We start from the raw sequence: 17328 nt of genomic DNA on the forward strand, positions 1-17328 counted from the left end.
GGTGCTGTAAAAAAGAAAAACACGCACACTAGACTGTTTCCACATGATGACATGGAAAAATAAATAAATACAAAGAAGAAAAGTACAGAATGAAAATTCATGAATTGTATTCACTGAATAAAATCTTATAAATTTATCTAAAACATCCACAAAAGCTATAAAGAAGGCAAGATATTCCTCTGTGCTAAATTGGTGGTTGTGTACATTAACTTTTGAATGTGAACTGTGAGCTTGAAGATATTATATGAACAGTGCCCTCTGGTGATGGTATAAGTACTATGTGCATTGACTCACCACAGTAATTAAGTACATTTTTACCAAATCTGCACATGAAATTACTGTTCTTCAGTACTTACCTCAACTTTATGATAACAGAAATAATCTCTTAGAATGAATACAAGATTGTTTCTATATATTGTGATCAGACGCCATCAATTAAATTCCACTTGTCCGTCCGTGTGCAGGTAGGTTTTTTTTTGTACAGTTAGAAAAAAACCCACCATTTTGTTTTGCTCAAATTTCCATGGAAGGGCATAACACGGTATTCGGAGAGACCTTACAAATATCTTCAGAATATCTACATATAGGCCCTACTTCTAAATAGTTGTTTAAGGCAATCAAACTTTGATTTTGACATTAATTAATATATGTCGCCAGATATAGGTGAGCAAAGGAGAAAATGAACCAATAGAAAAGTGAATATTACAGGATGTTTTTTCCCCCATGTCTAGTCTGCCTGGTAGGTTTTGAGGAAATTCAAGGACGGCAAACAAAGTATTTAATTGATGGTTTCTTGTGAATGATTCCTAAAACAGCTGCTATTATTACTGTAAATTTTGTACATGTATTAATTTGATGTAGCAAGAATACTTTTATGCAAACTCTCAAAATTTCCATCGTTGTCAGGAGGCACATGTGGAAAAATTTCTTTAGCAAATCTTCACTTGTCTTTTTTTTTCTCACCTAGATGTAGCTTAAACTGTCAAGTAGAGAGTGTACTATGATAGAGACCCATGACGTGCAAGTATGGCGTATGGGTATTTGAGTGCTTGCAGTGTTCTCTGCGGCAGTACTGTCATGAGCTCAGCGACTGAAAGTGCAGCAGAAAACACTGCAAGCACTCGTGCAAATACCGCTGAGTACCCACACGGGCACTCACGCAACAAGGCTTTGTTATCATTACATTTACGTTCACACAAAATGACAAATTTCTGTAAAAAAAATGACTGATCATACACTTTTGTGTAGAATGAACGATCGTGTCTTCATTTGCATGCAATAATGTTTTCAGTATTGCACTGTAGTGCAAATACCACTAGTGTGTGCACACACTGGTACATATGTAATATTATGTTTTAAAATAAAACTGAATGTCAAATTTTCTGAAAGTCTGCCAGCTACTGTGGTTCATGGAGAAACTTTAAAAAAAAAAAGTATGTATTTATTATGCTTAAAGTGGCCATATGGATGAGAATTTGGTATTTATTTTGGAATTTTATTTGATAAAACAGCTTCACTATGTTTTTCTACTTGAAAAAATAATGTGAAATAACATATACTAAGTCTATGTTCATAACTCAATAAACTGCAAAACATTAAACAATGTATAAAATGTTTGTTATTGTACGTACAATAACAAACTTTTTACACTTTTTCCATCTTTTTGCAATATATTGAGTTATGAACATGAACTTGGTATATGCTCTTTCGCATTATTTTTTCAAGTAGAAAAACATAGTGAATTTGTTTTATCGAATAAAAATCCAAAATAAATACCAAATTCTCATCCATATGGCCACTTTAAAGCGGCACTAGCTACAAGTGGAATAATTTTTGAAACTACTTTAATGACTTATTTCTTCAACATTGTACACCATGAGGTGTATTGAATCATATATAGATAAACTTGTGTGCGTAGTTGTACACATAATATGGAATAAATCCTATCAAATGATTTTTTAGGGTCACACCCTAAAAACAGCGCCCCCAACGTGATCATGATTTCAACCTGTTACTGTATTACTATGAGATAAAACTGACCCCTAAATCAACATGTACAATGTCTAATTATTGGTACTTTAACTATTTTCAGTGAGTATATTGTTGGTTGTTTGATTAATCCTCCAGTTGCAGCCAGTGCATGCTAGCAAACCACAGTTACAATTTTTCAGAAAACAAAACAAAATTTCGTCCTGGAATTCACTGAAATCAATTTGGGATTAATACATGAAGGGTCACTTGTATCCATGGAGATTTGATATTCTCCAAAAATCTAAAATGAAGAGTACTTTTCAAAAATAAAAGATTTTCAATGCTTACAATTGTGTTTTCAACAAAAACTAGTTGTCTGTAGACAAGACAAAAACTGCAGCTCTTATTTGGTTATTTAGAAGAAATATTTAAAAACTTGAATGTAGACGGATAAAAGGTATGTGTATGCACCAAAATATAATTACATCTTTCAACCCTCCCACTCCCTTTAATGATGCTGAACCAGTCAACATAAACTTCACATGTTCTATTACAAATATTGGAGGGGTGGGGGGTGGTGTGGGCGTACAGTGTTAACATGGGTTATGGGTGTGCTCTTGGGTGCTGGTTTTTTGGTACTTTGGAAGTGGGTTTATTGGGGAGTGGGTTTCTAGGGCACTGTAAAGGGTATTAGATTTGTGGGTTACTCCGGATACTGGCTTTATAGGATACTTGGTTACTTGGGTTGTTAGATATTTGGGGTATTTGTTCATGAGATGGCCCTGTAAAAAAAATGTTCAGTAATACTACTATTAATACTATAATACTACTCTACTATTACTAATAGTAGAGTGAAGTTTATGTTGTCTAGATTCACTTAATGGGAGAAAAACCGAACATTTTTCTTTGTAGGGAACAAATTTCTATCAATACTTGGGTAGGATATCTCTTCTAAATCTTGGTGGTAGCCTGGGATCTTTTTCATCTGGAACACGAATTTTATGATCCTGCATTTTTTTGGGGAAACCTGGATCTTCTATGTAATCCTTAATGTAGGTTTCTTGAGCAACTTTGTCCACTTTGCCAACAAAAAATCCCTGGTTTGCTTTGGCACGGTTTGTGTTGTCTATAACAAACTGATCTGGAGTACCATATTTGGGCGGGTTAGCTCTGGGATCATAGCCCAGACGTGACAGCATCGGGGCAATGTATGCCATGTCGTCGACCACGTCTTGCGGTATATGCCCAACCCAGTTTGTAAGAGCATCAAGATTGACTGGTTTTACTACTTGATCTGTAGATCTCTCAACTCTGTAAGGCAAGAAAAGAAAAGATAGGTTTGAGAAAATATACCAAGATGTACATATTATACCATACAGGAGCTGCGTTAAACAAAAAATACGGAATATACTAGTATACTCTGGTCGGTCAGTGTCACAACAATGCATGTCTATGTCACTGATTCTGCTGTGTTCGAAATGAGCTAAAACGTTCAAATTATCATTACTTTTCCTGATTTTTCTTTGATAATACTGGCGCTGGTATAATTATGTTACACTCCAATAATTTTTCTTCATTCAGCAGGAAAATACTTGTGACCTAAGGGTTGTCACTACCCGTCCATCTATCAACTTGTAGTGACAAAGGCCCCTTAGGTCACTCATATTTTCCTTGGCTGGAGGAAGAAAAAATATTGGGCAATAACGCGATAAGGTCTAATTGTTGTAGAATTCAGGAATATGTCTATATTTCTAGAATCAATAGTTGTCAATTTTTTGTTTTAATTCTAGAAACGATTTACTGAGAAACTGCAGAAATAGTATAATACCATGACAACAATTTGATGGTTACATATTGAAGTATTAGTCTAGCGATTATTTTCTGACTTAATCTGCACGAGTGTACATGTAGTAGGGCGATATGTTGATTGCATAGGATTACTCTATTCATTTATAATCCCACGAGCTGCAGGCAAGAGTATTAAGTAGTCCGGGGAATCATACTAGTAAATCTCTTTCCATAAAGTGTTTATCACATGTTGGAATAATCCCTTTTACAAGTTGTTCCCTTAATAATCTACCTTCTAACATCAAATGCTGTTTTAAGTTACTACTAGAATATAACGAGAAATATTAACAAACTGTAATAAAAGTCAAGAAAACTATCCTGAGGGAGGGAGTACAGTAATTAGAATGTCAACACAAGAGCGAAGTTTAAAAATATGAAATACAAAATTTAAGGAATTTATCAAAAATTCATGTTTTTTGTTTTTTATGTGTTGAATTTGAAATTTGCGATCATCAATTCAAGTCACTGAACAAAATCAGCAAAACAGTACGTGAGTAGACTGGAACAATACAGACTGATGAAAGATACATGATACACATGATATAAACATACGAGAGTAAAGTATGAATCATGGCAACTTGCCAAGTTATCTTCTGCGTTTGTAAGACTTTATGTGTGACGACAAGAATGTGGGAGTTGGATCAATACAGAGAAGATACATCTAAATTTGAATGGAAATGAAGGAATTATTGTCTAAGAACAGATGTCATAGGAAATTAGACTACCAAGTTTTGAAAACCAATTTCCTGTCGTCTTGTCATGTATTTGTCAAGCGTTGTATGGACTGTATAGAAGTTATTGCTGGAGGTTGTGTGTGGCAATGTTACAGAAATTAATTATAAACTTATCAATAGCCTCAGATGAGTTGAAATATTTATAGGAAGGAAGTATTCATATCCTCTGGTGTAGTGCAAGTACGATGTTAATGTAGATGGCAATGTAAGGTAATATACAACTGGCGACATCAGACTGTGGCTGGACAGCACCAGTTACAAACAGGGAAAGCAAACAACTGAATTGGATTAATAACACTTCGCTCAGCGTGTTGGAAGAATAGAGACTTGTATTACACACCATGGTTTGACAAAAACAGTTTCATGGCCGCTTTATGTATACATGAAATGCCAGGAGAACTGGAAATTTGTTTGTGAACATGCACTACTATGAAAAGTGGCCATACAACTGTTCTTATCTGTTAGGGGTGTGTGGCCAGTGCTGGAAACCCCAGGTCCCATTTTAAGACCCACTTTGACCAAAAACCAATAATCCCCCATTTTAGACCATTACAGGTTTTTAAAAGACAAAAGTTTAGACCTAAATACATTTTCCTTAGGAGGCAACATTTTGGGGCAATTAATAGCAATTATGGTTTGAGCAATGGACCACATTTTAGACCAAGTAACCCTGTCAACATTATCAGACTACATAACATGTATACAAAAAGTCAACTAATACATACAAGTGTAATCATTGATACAACTGTGGTTTCTGTGTTTATATATAGACTTCACATTTATCTGTGTGTACAAGAAAATACTATACTTTAAATAGGTTGTCGGTGCTATGCAGTAACAAGAATGTCATACTTGCATTTTTGTTGTTTTGTATCTTATCTGACTGTGATAGCTTGGCAGTTTTATCAACTCCAATAACAGATTTTTTATGTAAAATGCCAATACTTGAAACACATCAACATTATTCAGAGTTTTGCACACACTTTTCCCATAGTCAACATAAAACGACCTAATTCTCACAAAAAGGAAAACTTTGTCACAAAGCTCCTGCGAGTTTAATTAGTTATGCTGCCCTCTAGAGGTGGTCATGCAACAATGATTTCATTCCATCTGGCAGTGAATGCATGTAGCTGGAAAACGTATGCTCTATTAAAGTAAGCAACTCAGGTTTTTTGTTACCACACACAAATATCAAAGGTGTTGTTGACAGTTTCAACTTAACAAAAGCACAAAGGTGGAATAGAATAAACAAAAATAGGATGTACTCCTACAGCTAGAAAGAAATAAAGATCAATATTGATAAAATATAACAATTATTCCTTTGAGATCAGAAGAAATGGTGCGGTGGGTATTTTACTCTTGTCAATATTAGAACAATAACATGTACCTACATGAAATAACCTGCTGAAACAGGATTTGTAAATGTTAGATTTTATTTACAGAAAAAATTGTTGTTTTTTATGCATGGCATTACACATATTAGCCATTAGTAGGAATACAATTATATATTGTACTAACCAATTACATTCAGTTTAATATTATTAACATTCAAAAGGCAACTACACCTTCCATTTATATATTAATCATAAAGCTAATGATGCAAAATTGTATCATATGCCTTCAATTTATCAAATTATAGTTTTTTAACAATATAGATACATTGTTGATATAATGGACCTGACATGTTGAGACATATCTACGGAAATAGCTTCGTCAAGACTCCATGGCAACAGAACAATTGCAGACGTCTGATCAGTGTGACGTGAGACACGTACTGATGATTAATAATTTATAAACTGTGTCAGTATCTGTAATTTACCTGTCTTTAAAAAACGGGGCAAATGTGTGACTTTTCCTCTGGGATGGTGTATAAATCATGATTACTAGTAATAGTGTGCAAAGCCTTCTTAATATTCTCACTGAAAGTGTAGAGTTAGAATGGTTTAATGCTGGCGTGGATGCGGTTATGTTCTGGTGATGTCCTAAAAAATGTTTACGATTAGGACATCTCCCAGTGTTTTTTTGCTCAGTTTTGTGAATCTTGGTATTAAACAGAGGAGGGAAATCTAGCAATAGTTGTATAGATTTCCAAAATAAAGACCTATGTCAGTTTAGGATTACAATTTGGGCAACAGAACCAGTTGTCTGACAGAACTATAAAAACGTTGGTCCAGAACATGAGAATGATTCTATTGGATCTTTATATGGTTTCAAAGCTAACACCTGATGCAAAAACCTGGTACTGAACCATGGGCCTTTATGACAGTTACCTTGTACCAGGATTTTGGTGGAAAACCTAGGTATGTGAAATAACCTTAAGAACGCATATAACGTATTTCCCTACCTACCACCTGCAATTAGCAAAACACAGGTACAGAACCCAAATATACTTTAGGGCATAGAAAGATATTAGCTATTACTAACTACCATCGACGAAAACACAGCCAGCAGAAGGGCACATTAAACAATCTAGTGGACTTTTTTTGTCTTTTTTTCTTTATAAATACTTAAAAGATACACCTAAATGATCAACTACAAATCAAGCACACAAAATTAAACAAATTCCCGAAATCATATAATGCTAAATTGTCGTCAACAATTTTTTCACATACTTTTATAACAACATCCAAACATAATGTCACTCTCTCTCTGTGGACATATCACTGAAACCTTTATTGCAATGTCTGACCAGTTTTGATAAGACCTCAGCTGAGTTCATAACCTCAATAATGAAACTGATCAGCAGAAAATTGAAGATGACTGCTTCATCACGATAGTAGAGTCTCTATAATACCACTTGGGATTTATCCAATCTCACGGGAACCATTCACTGTATCTATTAATAAAATACAGTAATGGATTCTCTCGAAATGAACATTTTATATTTTCGATTTTGACAGTGATCTGTGGGGGTACTTTTTTTCTTTACTACACCCAAGTACAGTGTAATTATATTTAGTAACTATAAATAGCCGTCTTTATACCTCCATGGAAATCTAAATGATCGCGTTATTAAGTAAAAGGAGCTATGATTACGTCATTGATGGAGCCAATCATGTTGTACTTCAATACATGTACATGTGACATGATTTGTGGACATCCAGCAATTAAACTTTGTGATCTTGGAGATTCTCAACTGAGTTGGAGTAATTATTATTTGGGTTAATGAAGCAATTGTTATGCATTTGGGGTTAAAATGTACTGTTATCTAGAGTTCAAATTCAAGGTAACGTTATCATGCATTTGGGGTTCAATAAAATATAATTGGTTTCTGGCAATGAAGATTTTGGGTCCATATCATTGTAATGGTGGGTATTTATGGCAATACATGAGGAAGGGGGAAGGGGGGGGGGGAAGCAGTTGTAAAGTGGATTCCTGCCTGATAATTGCATACTAGACCCAAGATAGCTTGGAATCTGCAAATTGCTAGTTTAAGCCTTACTTCTGTCATTTGTTTCTGAATGGCAAGATTTGAACCACTATTTGTGCTCCTGCCAACCGAGCTGTATAAATATGTACCTGGTAGGACAGAGGCTGCTATGTGAAGGATTGAGACAGCAGGAATTGTATTAAAAGTTGAGGAGTGTAGAGAGTCATTATAGGCATATCGAGATCTGTGTCTGGGATAAAAAATTGTGTTTTAAGCAGCGTTGATTACAAAAAAATTACATAATTTATTATCATTAATACGCTATTTGGGATCCCAACATTGGTCACTATGAGGGCCATAGCAATCATCTTTTTGTAGTTCTGAAAAAATGTTTTATCTTGACGTCATATCATGACAAGTGACAAGCTGTCACTTTGGACTGTATCTCTATCAACACTTAACCCCTAGGTCATATCTCACTTATTCAATTATCAAATCAGCATTCTCACAATACAGCTGAGGATATGTAATTACAGTTGTAGGTCAAAAGTCAAAGGTCAGGGAAGACACGTTATCTAGTCACTATGGGATGTTAGTTTTTATAAACCTTTCAATTTATATCAATGAACCCAGTCACTCAAACTCTGATACTATAATTATATACTTCAATATTAATTTAAATATCCCACCCAGCTGTATATATAACTGGAGCACCTGGTAGGTATATGAATACTTTAATCATATGCACTTATTGAGGCTGTAATGGATTGTACTTTTGCCAGGGAGTAGAGGTAGTATAAAGAACGTTTATGTATATTTAGTTTCATTTGATATATATGAACATCAGTTATTATTATCAGAGGGAGAGAGAGAGAGAGAGAGAGAGAGAGAGAGAGAGAGAGAGAGAGAGAGAGAGAGAGAGAGAGAGAGAGAGAGAGAGAGAGAGAGAGAGAGAGAGAGAGAGAGAGAGAGAGAGAGAGAGAGAGAGAGAGAGAGAGAGAGAGAGAGAGAGAGAGAGAGAGAGAGAGAGAGAGAGAGAGAGAGAGAGAGAGAGAGAGAGAGAGAGAGAGAGAGAGAGAGAGAGAGAGAGAGAGAGAGAGAGAGAGAGAGAGAGAGAGAGAGAGAGAGAGAGAGAGAGAGAGAGAGAGAGAGAGAGAAATTGAGTCAAGTTAGAGATAGACATCACATAGACAAAGATGACATGAACAGATAAAACATGAGATAGACAAGAACAAACAAACAGACAGACAGACAGACAGACAGACAGAGACAAAAAGCTGAGGGAAATTTGTCAGGATCTCATTATCAAGATTACAATAAATAATATTAGTTGAAATAACGTGTGGATTGCTACAATACAGCATTAACGACAACTGTTACACTATGAATGACTTAATAGTTTAAAGAGATACATAGGAAGAGTGAATCACAAGTTGTACATACAAGTATTCACACAGTTCATTCCTGTCTTATTTTACAGTGACACACACCATGTACAGACATCCATATCAAGGCTAGAGATATCAATCAGTGAAAACATGATATAGTTTACAATGACTCGAATGAGCAATTGCATGAAGCTGAACTGCTACTTTCAAGTTTATGTGTGCACTATATAATTATATTATTTAAAAAAATATCTATTATATGAACGGGAAAATATGGTGTGACCTGATATGGTAGTATGTTGTATTTTAAACAGGGGAGCTTCTACCATTAGTTGTATAGGAGAACAAATTATTAATATTTTGTAAAAAAAAAATATCTCAAGAATCAGTGGTCTCCGAATGATTCTAATTTGGTGAGATCATGAAATGAACAAATGTCAATGTCTTCAGCCAAGGTATATGTACATATGAATTCATTCAGCATGCAATTACACATGTAGCTGTTGCAGAGATAATATTGAAATGCAAAGATGACACAATAGCTTGATAAACACCCTCCCCGGGCAAGCTGTAAGCTTCCTGTGTTGAAAACCTAAATTGCATGGCTCACGCTTCAAAGTTTGTTGACCTCTAGAGAAACAAATGTACTAATATCATGAAATGAACAAACATCAACGTCTTCAGCCTAGGTATATGAATTCAAAGCAGTGCAAATACGTGCATCTGTTTCAGAGAAAACATTGAAATTAAGAATATGACATACAACTGACTAGCTTCAAGCTATTGAAAGTCAATCTTTTATAGCGCAAAGTTGTTAACGTCTTAAAAACGTAACCACTCAATGTTTCAGATTGGAAAACATATAAAAAAGATGTACATTTGTATACGGTATGTGGTCTTCATGACTTGAAGCAAAAAAGAAAAGAACCTCTCATTCCATTTCAAAGACATACATTATCTCAATAAATAAGTGATGTGTAGAATCATGGTACACTAAAATGATAGCGATGATAGCGATGATAGCATTGCATGACATTTAATTTTCTCTGTTTTTCTATTTGCAGTACAATCTTCACATCTCATCACTAAAATGAGTTTTTAGTGCTTTAGGCTGGATGAATAAAGATGTAGGTATATTAGTTTGCAGATGATTTTCCATCTACAAAATGACTTTGATAAGAGCTTTTTTTTGACATCAATGATAAAATCACCATGGACACCTGAGTAAAATTCAGTAAAATGACTCCAAATAAGGGCTATTGGGGGTGGGTTCAACCAATTCATGTAAAACTAGTTTTTAAGTATTCACTCTATTATAATTTACTTTCTGAGAGTAATGTTCTGATTTCATATGAAATAATGACATAGCCATGTCAAAATTGACGACGAACCCTTGCTGGAAACGTCAGCTGTCTTTAATAACTATTACATCAAGGACTGTTTTTACAACTTACTACTTCAACATTTTCTGATTTCATAGTTCAATAGTTCTTTTTTCATCCATGTATCATTGAGTTCTTGGTGGAAAGTTTTGTTGCTACGTTTCAAGACAGTTATACCATTTATAATGCATCAATTTTGCACTGTGTCTATTTTTGTGTTAATCTTCGTTTTTTCTGACAGTATTACAGTGGCACAAGTCGAGTTTATAAGCTTTACTACTCTAGTGAAAATACTTAAATAAAAAACACATTCCAGTATAATATTAATGTCAATGCATGTCTTCTATGACATTACAATTTTTGTTCTAACATTGTTAGAACTGTTGATTGAACAGTAGAGAGTTCCTGTACATTTGTATCTTAATATTAGGTTTGAGTTCAGTCAATTGCAAGTGGTGTTAAGTACATTGTGTATACATCAGTATGTAGAATACTGAGTGTACCTTTTAATATGCTGAAAAACTTGATTGCATAGTAAGAGAGTTCCTATATATTTTTTGATATGTACCATAAATTACATCATCTGATCATTTAAAATCGTTCTAATATGTTAATTTCTGCAGTATTCTCCTCCGACTCTTGTTTACGCTTGAAGATGATTTTAATGTATAGGAATTTAATGTATTTTTGAAATGTCAATATTTTCAATTCTTTTCATGGTTTTTAATGTCTATTTTGTTGTACTATGTATGTTTTTTTTTTTATGTATATGGGAGTGTATCCTGCCAATAAAGTTTAATAATAATAATAATAATAATAATAATAATAATAATAAGTTATATTTTAATACTAGCTTTGAGTTCAGCCAATTGCAAGTGGTGGTTAAGTGTGCTTCAGTGACTACAATACTTTTTAAATATGCAGCAAAAACTACACCCAAATAGGTATAAACTCAGCTTGTGCCCCTTTATGTTACATTAAAAACTTTATGCTTTGGATCGGATACATGTATATACTGAGTATCATTATAATATATATTACGGTTATTTTATATTTACTTATATCTTAAATATATTTATAATCTTTTAATATGTACAAACCATTAAAAATCATCTGGTGTTTATTATTTTACATTAAAATATTATTGTCACCAATAATACTGCAAAGTTTATTAAAGGGACACAAAATGTACTGGTGGATGAAAAATTAATGATAAATATTTTAGTATCACATTTTGTTTGTGCCAGTTCAATCTACCAGTTAATGTACAATAATACTGCAAAGTTTATTAAAGGGACACAAAATGTACTGGTGGATGAAAAATTAATGATAAATATTTTAGTATCACATTTTGTTTGTGCCAGTTCAATCTACCAGTTAATGTACTTTCACATGTTATTTTAATAATTGATGAACACCAAAGTGGATAGTTTTTTTTCCAATTTTATAAATTTTATAAACATTTTGTTTGACTGGTATTTGATATTGTTGTGCCCAATCCAATGTAGCCTTGACAATATAAGAACTTGAAAATTTAAGTAGAGATGAATTTACTAGTCAGAAAGTTATCACTTATCAAATCAAATAAATCTAATTTAAGCGTTTTTTAGTGGTCTAGAACTATATGTGTAGATTTGTTTTCAACAATCTCTATCTCCACCATATAGTTAAATGGCTTTCGCTAGCACAGCATTCCATTCTTACTACCAAAAGCAGTAGTTTAATCATTAATGCTATTGGTGCATTGATATAAACGTGATGACCTTATCACATAATTTACTTTACTGGAGGTTGAATTTGTAGTAAAATGAAGGAAGTAACCAATTGCAACTGCCTGTCTGTGTGTGATGGATTACTACTGACATGCACTGTTCAGCCTTTCCCCAGCAGGTGATTTAGCTAGATTTTCATTTTCATTTTCATTTTCATTTGACTATACATGGAGAGCAAGAGAAAGAGAGAGAGAGAGATCGCAGAAAATGAGTCCACACGTATAGTTCTAGCCTAACAGTTCACATGACAAACTGTCTGCCAAAATGTACTTCAATACAGAATAACAATTCCATTAGTATTAAACTATTGCTGTCGGCGGTAAGAACAGAATGCTGTGCTGAGAAAGCTATTTGACTATATGGTGGCAATGTAGAGCTCTTGGAAAACGAGTCCATACATATAGTTCGAGACTAACAGCTCACACGACAAACAGTCTGCCAAAATGTACATACAGAATAACAATGCTGAGGACCTGTCATCTCTCAGTTTCCTCAAATGAACGACCTTGATCACACCATTTCATTTCTCATAACATCTCATGGCACACTAGTATATGAATGAACAAATAAATTGCTTTGATTTCCTGGCTGAAGCAAAATTGTAATGCTTTTTATTGATTATACAGCGATGCATTGACGCAAAATACCATCTCGAAGGTGCTAATGTCTTGAAAATCACTACGTTAACTGAGAAATTAGTATCTGGAAAGTTGTTAAATGTGTAATGGTTATTTCAATATGTGAAAACTACAGTGGAAGTTACATCATTTTGTATTTATACTAAGTATCACACCTTGAGTGTTTGACAAATTTATGACTGCTCAGGTGAAAATTTGGAACAAAGAAAGTGTTGACATAATTTTTGGAATCTGAATAAACATTGATATGCAAGTACATGTGTATGTTTTGGTGAAATTTTCATAAATTCAAAAGATTGGCAGCCTCTGTATCCCGTGGGGATTTTGACATTGTCTCCTAACTAGCATTTCCCTAATGCTGTCTTTATGTTACATCTTTATGTTACATGTAATGAAGCTACAGAAAGGCCACATTTCTTATTATTGGGTATTTTTACTTTTAATACCCACTGCAAAAATGCTGATGTCAATAGACTCACCACATGATTAGAATCAACTTGGAGATAGATGGACATTTAAATGGGACATTATGAATATTAACGAACCTTTCTCAGTAGACAGGAGTAGCCAATCACCAAGGGACATATTTCATGATTGATATAAAAGTATCTGTGATGGGTTGAATGTCACTCAGTGAGAAATTGTAGTCTAATTTTAGGTTTGAATAAACGGCCATTATGGGAAACGATAGTTGTGATGGGAAATGATCGTCAAAATCACCAAACGACTAGATACTCATGATACTAGGCTTAGGATTCTCAAGTTATCTTTATAGTGTGTCTGACAAGAACTGGGTACCAAAACGGGTTTTATTAATTCAAAACTTACGATGTTTCAATCCTACATGTACACATAGGGTCTGCATCAGGAAAATTGGATGTAGCAGAAAAACAGCTTTGGGTGACTACACTGCCAAATAAAATACAAGTGTGTGTCCAAAATGAGTATTATATAGTTATAATAGCTATAATACTCACTTTGGACACACACACGTCTTAATTACAGAGTATTTCTATACAATTACTTGAAATGAAATCTCAGAAAAACAGTAACTACGATTACATGTAACTCCCTTCAAAATGAAGGTTTCTAGATATTCACCAGACAAATACTGAATTTATTCTATGGTTCAAAGACAAAGAAATATTTCCTGATCAATGGCCATAAACAATTTCAAACAATACAGCCTCTATTTATAACATCATCAAAACAAATATATATATATCACTGCCACTCAGAATTTGTCAATTTTAAACTATGGTTCAAGACACTGAGTGGACATCTCCTGATATATAGCCATCAACAATTTCTAACAACACAGCCTTTATTGATGATATTAACCACAAGTTTCATTCACTCACTTTACTGCATTTTCCAAAAGGAACAACTTAATAAAGAGCTCATGTCAACTGTCTGAGTTCTTGAGAGTTCTCGAGAGTACCTCGATTGTAATACTACCTAATACGATTACACATAGTTCATAAAATTCAAATCTACATCAATTCTACTCAGCCTCTAGAAAGCCTAATGATGTGACAAATTACAATTTGTAATATAATACCTAAAGACTACAGCTATATTGCGACTTGAAGTTCATTCTATAATTGCAGCTTAAATCCTGGAGTCCTCTATATTAAGTTTTTCCCCGAGACATTTTTATTCACTTGAGAGTCAAATTGGAAGCTACATCTACAATCTATTGTAATGCATGAGTTTGCAAGTGCATGTTGCTATTAAAAGTCTTTAAAATTTAAAAATAAAACGAGACTTTTGACTGTGCTGACTTGTGTGAACATCTCATGTTTGAAGCCTTGCGTAGTTTAGAAACTAAGCTTGGCAGGCTTGACTTTCTACGACCTCTCTCTTTCTCGGCGGAGAAAGATCACAGAAAATCAAGCCTACCATGTATAGTTTCTATACTGTGCATAGACATTTTGATACATATATACCACCAAGCTGTTGGAATTTTTTACTGCAGTGTAAGATATTATATCTTGTTGTTCAGCTCTATGAGGCTGCGCAACCAATGTAAGACCTAATAAAACAATTTGTGTGGTTCTGATTATGCTTAATTTTAGAATAGATGGAGTAAGTAGATTTTTTATCTTATTTTATTATATACTTTTTTTTTCATGTGAGTGTCTAGTTCGGGTTTTCCATTGTTTTCCAAATTGTCTCTGTGTTATTTATTTCTTCCGATTAGATGTACAGTTATTACAGACTGGAAGAACAGTTTTATATTGTCTTTTTAAGTTGGTCAGTTTCCGCATCCACTATTTTTCGTGAGACTTCACAATTTTTGCGATTTTATCATGTATTTCTTGAATATGTAAAATAAAAGTTTAGGGTCGGCAGTGAAAGGCTAAGTGGGGTCGGGTAACTGGAACCAAACAATTATTTTTTATAGGCCCAAGATGGCATCTTTTTGTTCTGCCCTATGATGAAGGCTGCACAACCAGATGCCTCTTGTTGTTCAGCACTATCGCTAGCTGTGCAAACACTGAAGTGACAACTGATATCATGGCACAAAAATATAGACTACAGTTTGACTAACAAATTGGCTTTCTCAATTAGCATCTAGGGAATAGTCAGCTAGAATTGAAGAGCCCATGAAACATATTGACTCGGGACTATCAAAAAAAAAGAAAAGTAATTGACATTTTTCTGTACTACACTTGTAATTTGCTCACATTAGCTTTTAATCAAAAAATTCTTTTCAAAGTAATTATTTGTAGTTTTACTATGGTGTAGGTCAAGAATACACTTTGTCAGTGACCTTGAATGCTAACAAAAACATGAATTGGGTGATACTAGCAATACTCTGCTGAAGCATGCACCTGTCTATTAGTCATTGATAATACAATGAACATTGCCTTTAATAAAGTCTACATGTACATAGTCATGACTTCTTAATTGATTGTCAACAAATGGTAAATTAGTGAGACTAAGTATGGATTTGGTTATGCATGGTTTGAGCAACAGGTTGGTAATGTTGAATTATTTATGTCTACATTTCACCAAAGATATATGATTGTTATCAACAAGAGTGGCATGATACAATTAATGAGTCCCCAAGACTCAGGTTTTACGTGACATTTAAGTCTCAACTAGAACCTGAATTATATTTACAAAGTATCCATATATCCAGGTATAAAATAGCATTAGCTAAATTTTGTTGCTCAAATCATACTTTAGTTATTGAGACTGGAAGACATGTTGGTAACGCTACATCGGACAAAACAAGTATTTTTGTGAAAATGAAGGTCTCAACATTCTTGAAGATGAACTGCATGATTTGTTATTTTGGAACTAAGAAGACTAGAAGTAGTAAGAGGCTTAGTCTGTCCTTGCTTACGGCATCTTAAAATTCACAAATAGCAGTAGGATGACAGGTATTTCCTGGACTTTATGTCTCCCTTTATCTACACTCAAGTTGTAAATTTCAAGAGAGGATATAAGAATGTGTTAAACTTAAGGTCATGTGAAACATGAGAATTGACTCACGTGGACAGGAGAAAATAGCTAATACTGAGTATTTCAATATAATGGTTCCAAATTGTAAGGTAGAAATAGATGTCACTTCATATTTCCTTACCTTGACGCCTACAATAGACAATGTACTCAATATTTCTAATCCAGAACACTAATTACATGTAGTCTCATGTATGGTATCATGATTCACTAGTGCTCACAAAAGAACAAATACCAGTAAACGTAACAGCCAAAAAGAAATCGTGAGATGTACACTGCATCGGATTTTAATCAGATTGATTTCTGCTATACTGCAAGAGAATGTGTGGTTGTATGAAAATTATCACCCCTCGTGCTAACATATCACCCTAGAATGGGATTGCTTTCTAAAATATCAACCTGTGAAACCTTTGTTTAAAACAGTACGAAGCATGTATCATTGTATGTTGAGATAAAAACAAAGCATCCATAATCCTACATTTGAGGTTGCCCTGAAGTAAAATAATGAAGTTGAGGTTGCCCTGAAGTAAAATAATGCCGAGTGGCTTAACCTTTAGTAGAGACATGCCATTTTTATAATTATGATGTACTTTAAGTTACAAGCTGACATTTGGTATTTCATTTGGCATACACTTCAATACACACGCGTACAATTTATTTCATCTGTATAATACCATTTTCAGGGCTAGCTTTTATCCTGACATATCTTCCCTGGAGGAGATTTGGAAAATCTGTTATGTCTCATGGAACCAAT

At 34.0% G+C, this 17328-nt stretch overlaps 1 protein-coding gene across 2 annotated transcripts in view; it reads right to left on the reverse strand.

The window, feature by feature from the left end:
* Positions 1-1805: 1805 nt before the first annotated feature.
* The window catches only part of LOC144449015 (protein-tyrosine sulfotransferase 1-like), a 77519-nt gene continuing 61996 nt past the window's right edge, over positions 1806-17328 (reverse strand). For both annotated transcript variants that reach the window (XM_078139414.1, XM_078139415.1), the window contains exon 3: positions 1806-3282. In XM_078139414.1, the coding sequence (XP_077995540.1) occupies positions 2898-3282 (385 nt within the window). In that variant the 3' untranslated portion in view covers positions 1806-2897. The remainder of the gene's footprint in view (positions 3283-17328) is intronic.

This window comes from Glandiceps talaboti, chromosome 18, assembly GCF_964340395.1.
Source record: "Glandiceps talaboti chromosome 18, keGlaTala1.1, whole genome shotgun sequence".
Lineage (NCBI taxonomy): Eukaryota > Metazoa > Hemichordata > Enteropneusta > Spengelidae > Glandiceps > Glandiceps talaboti.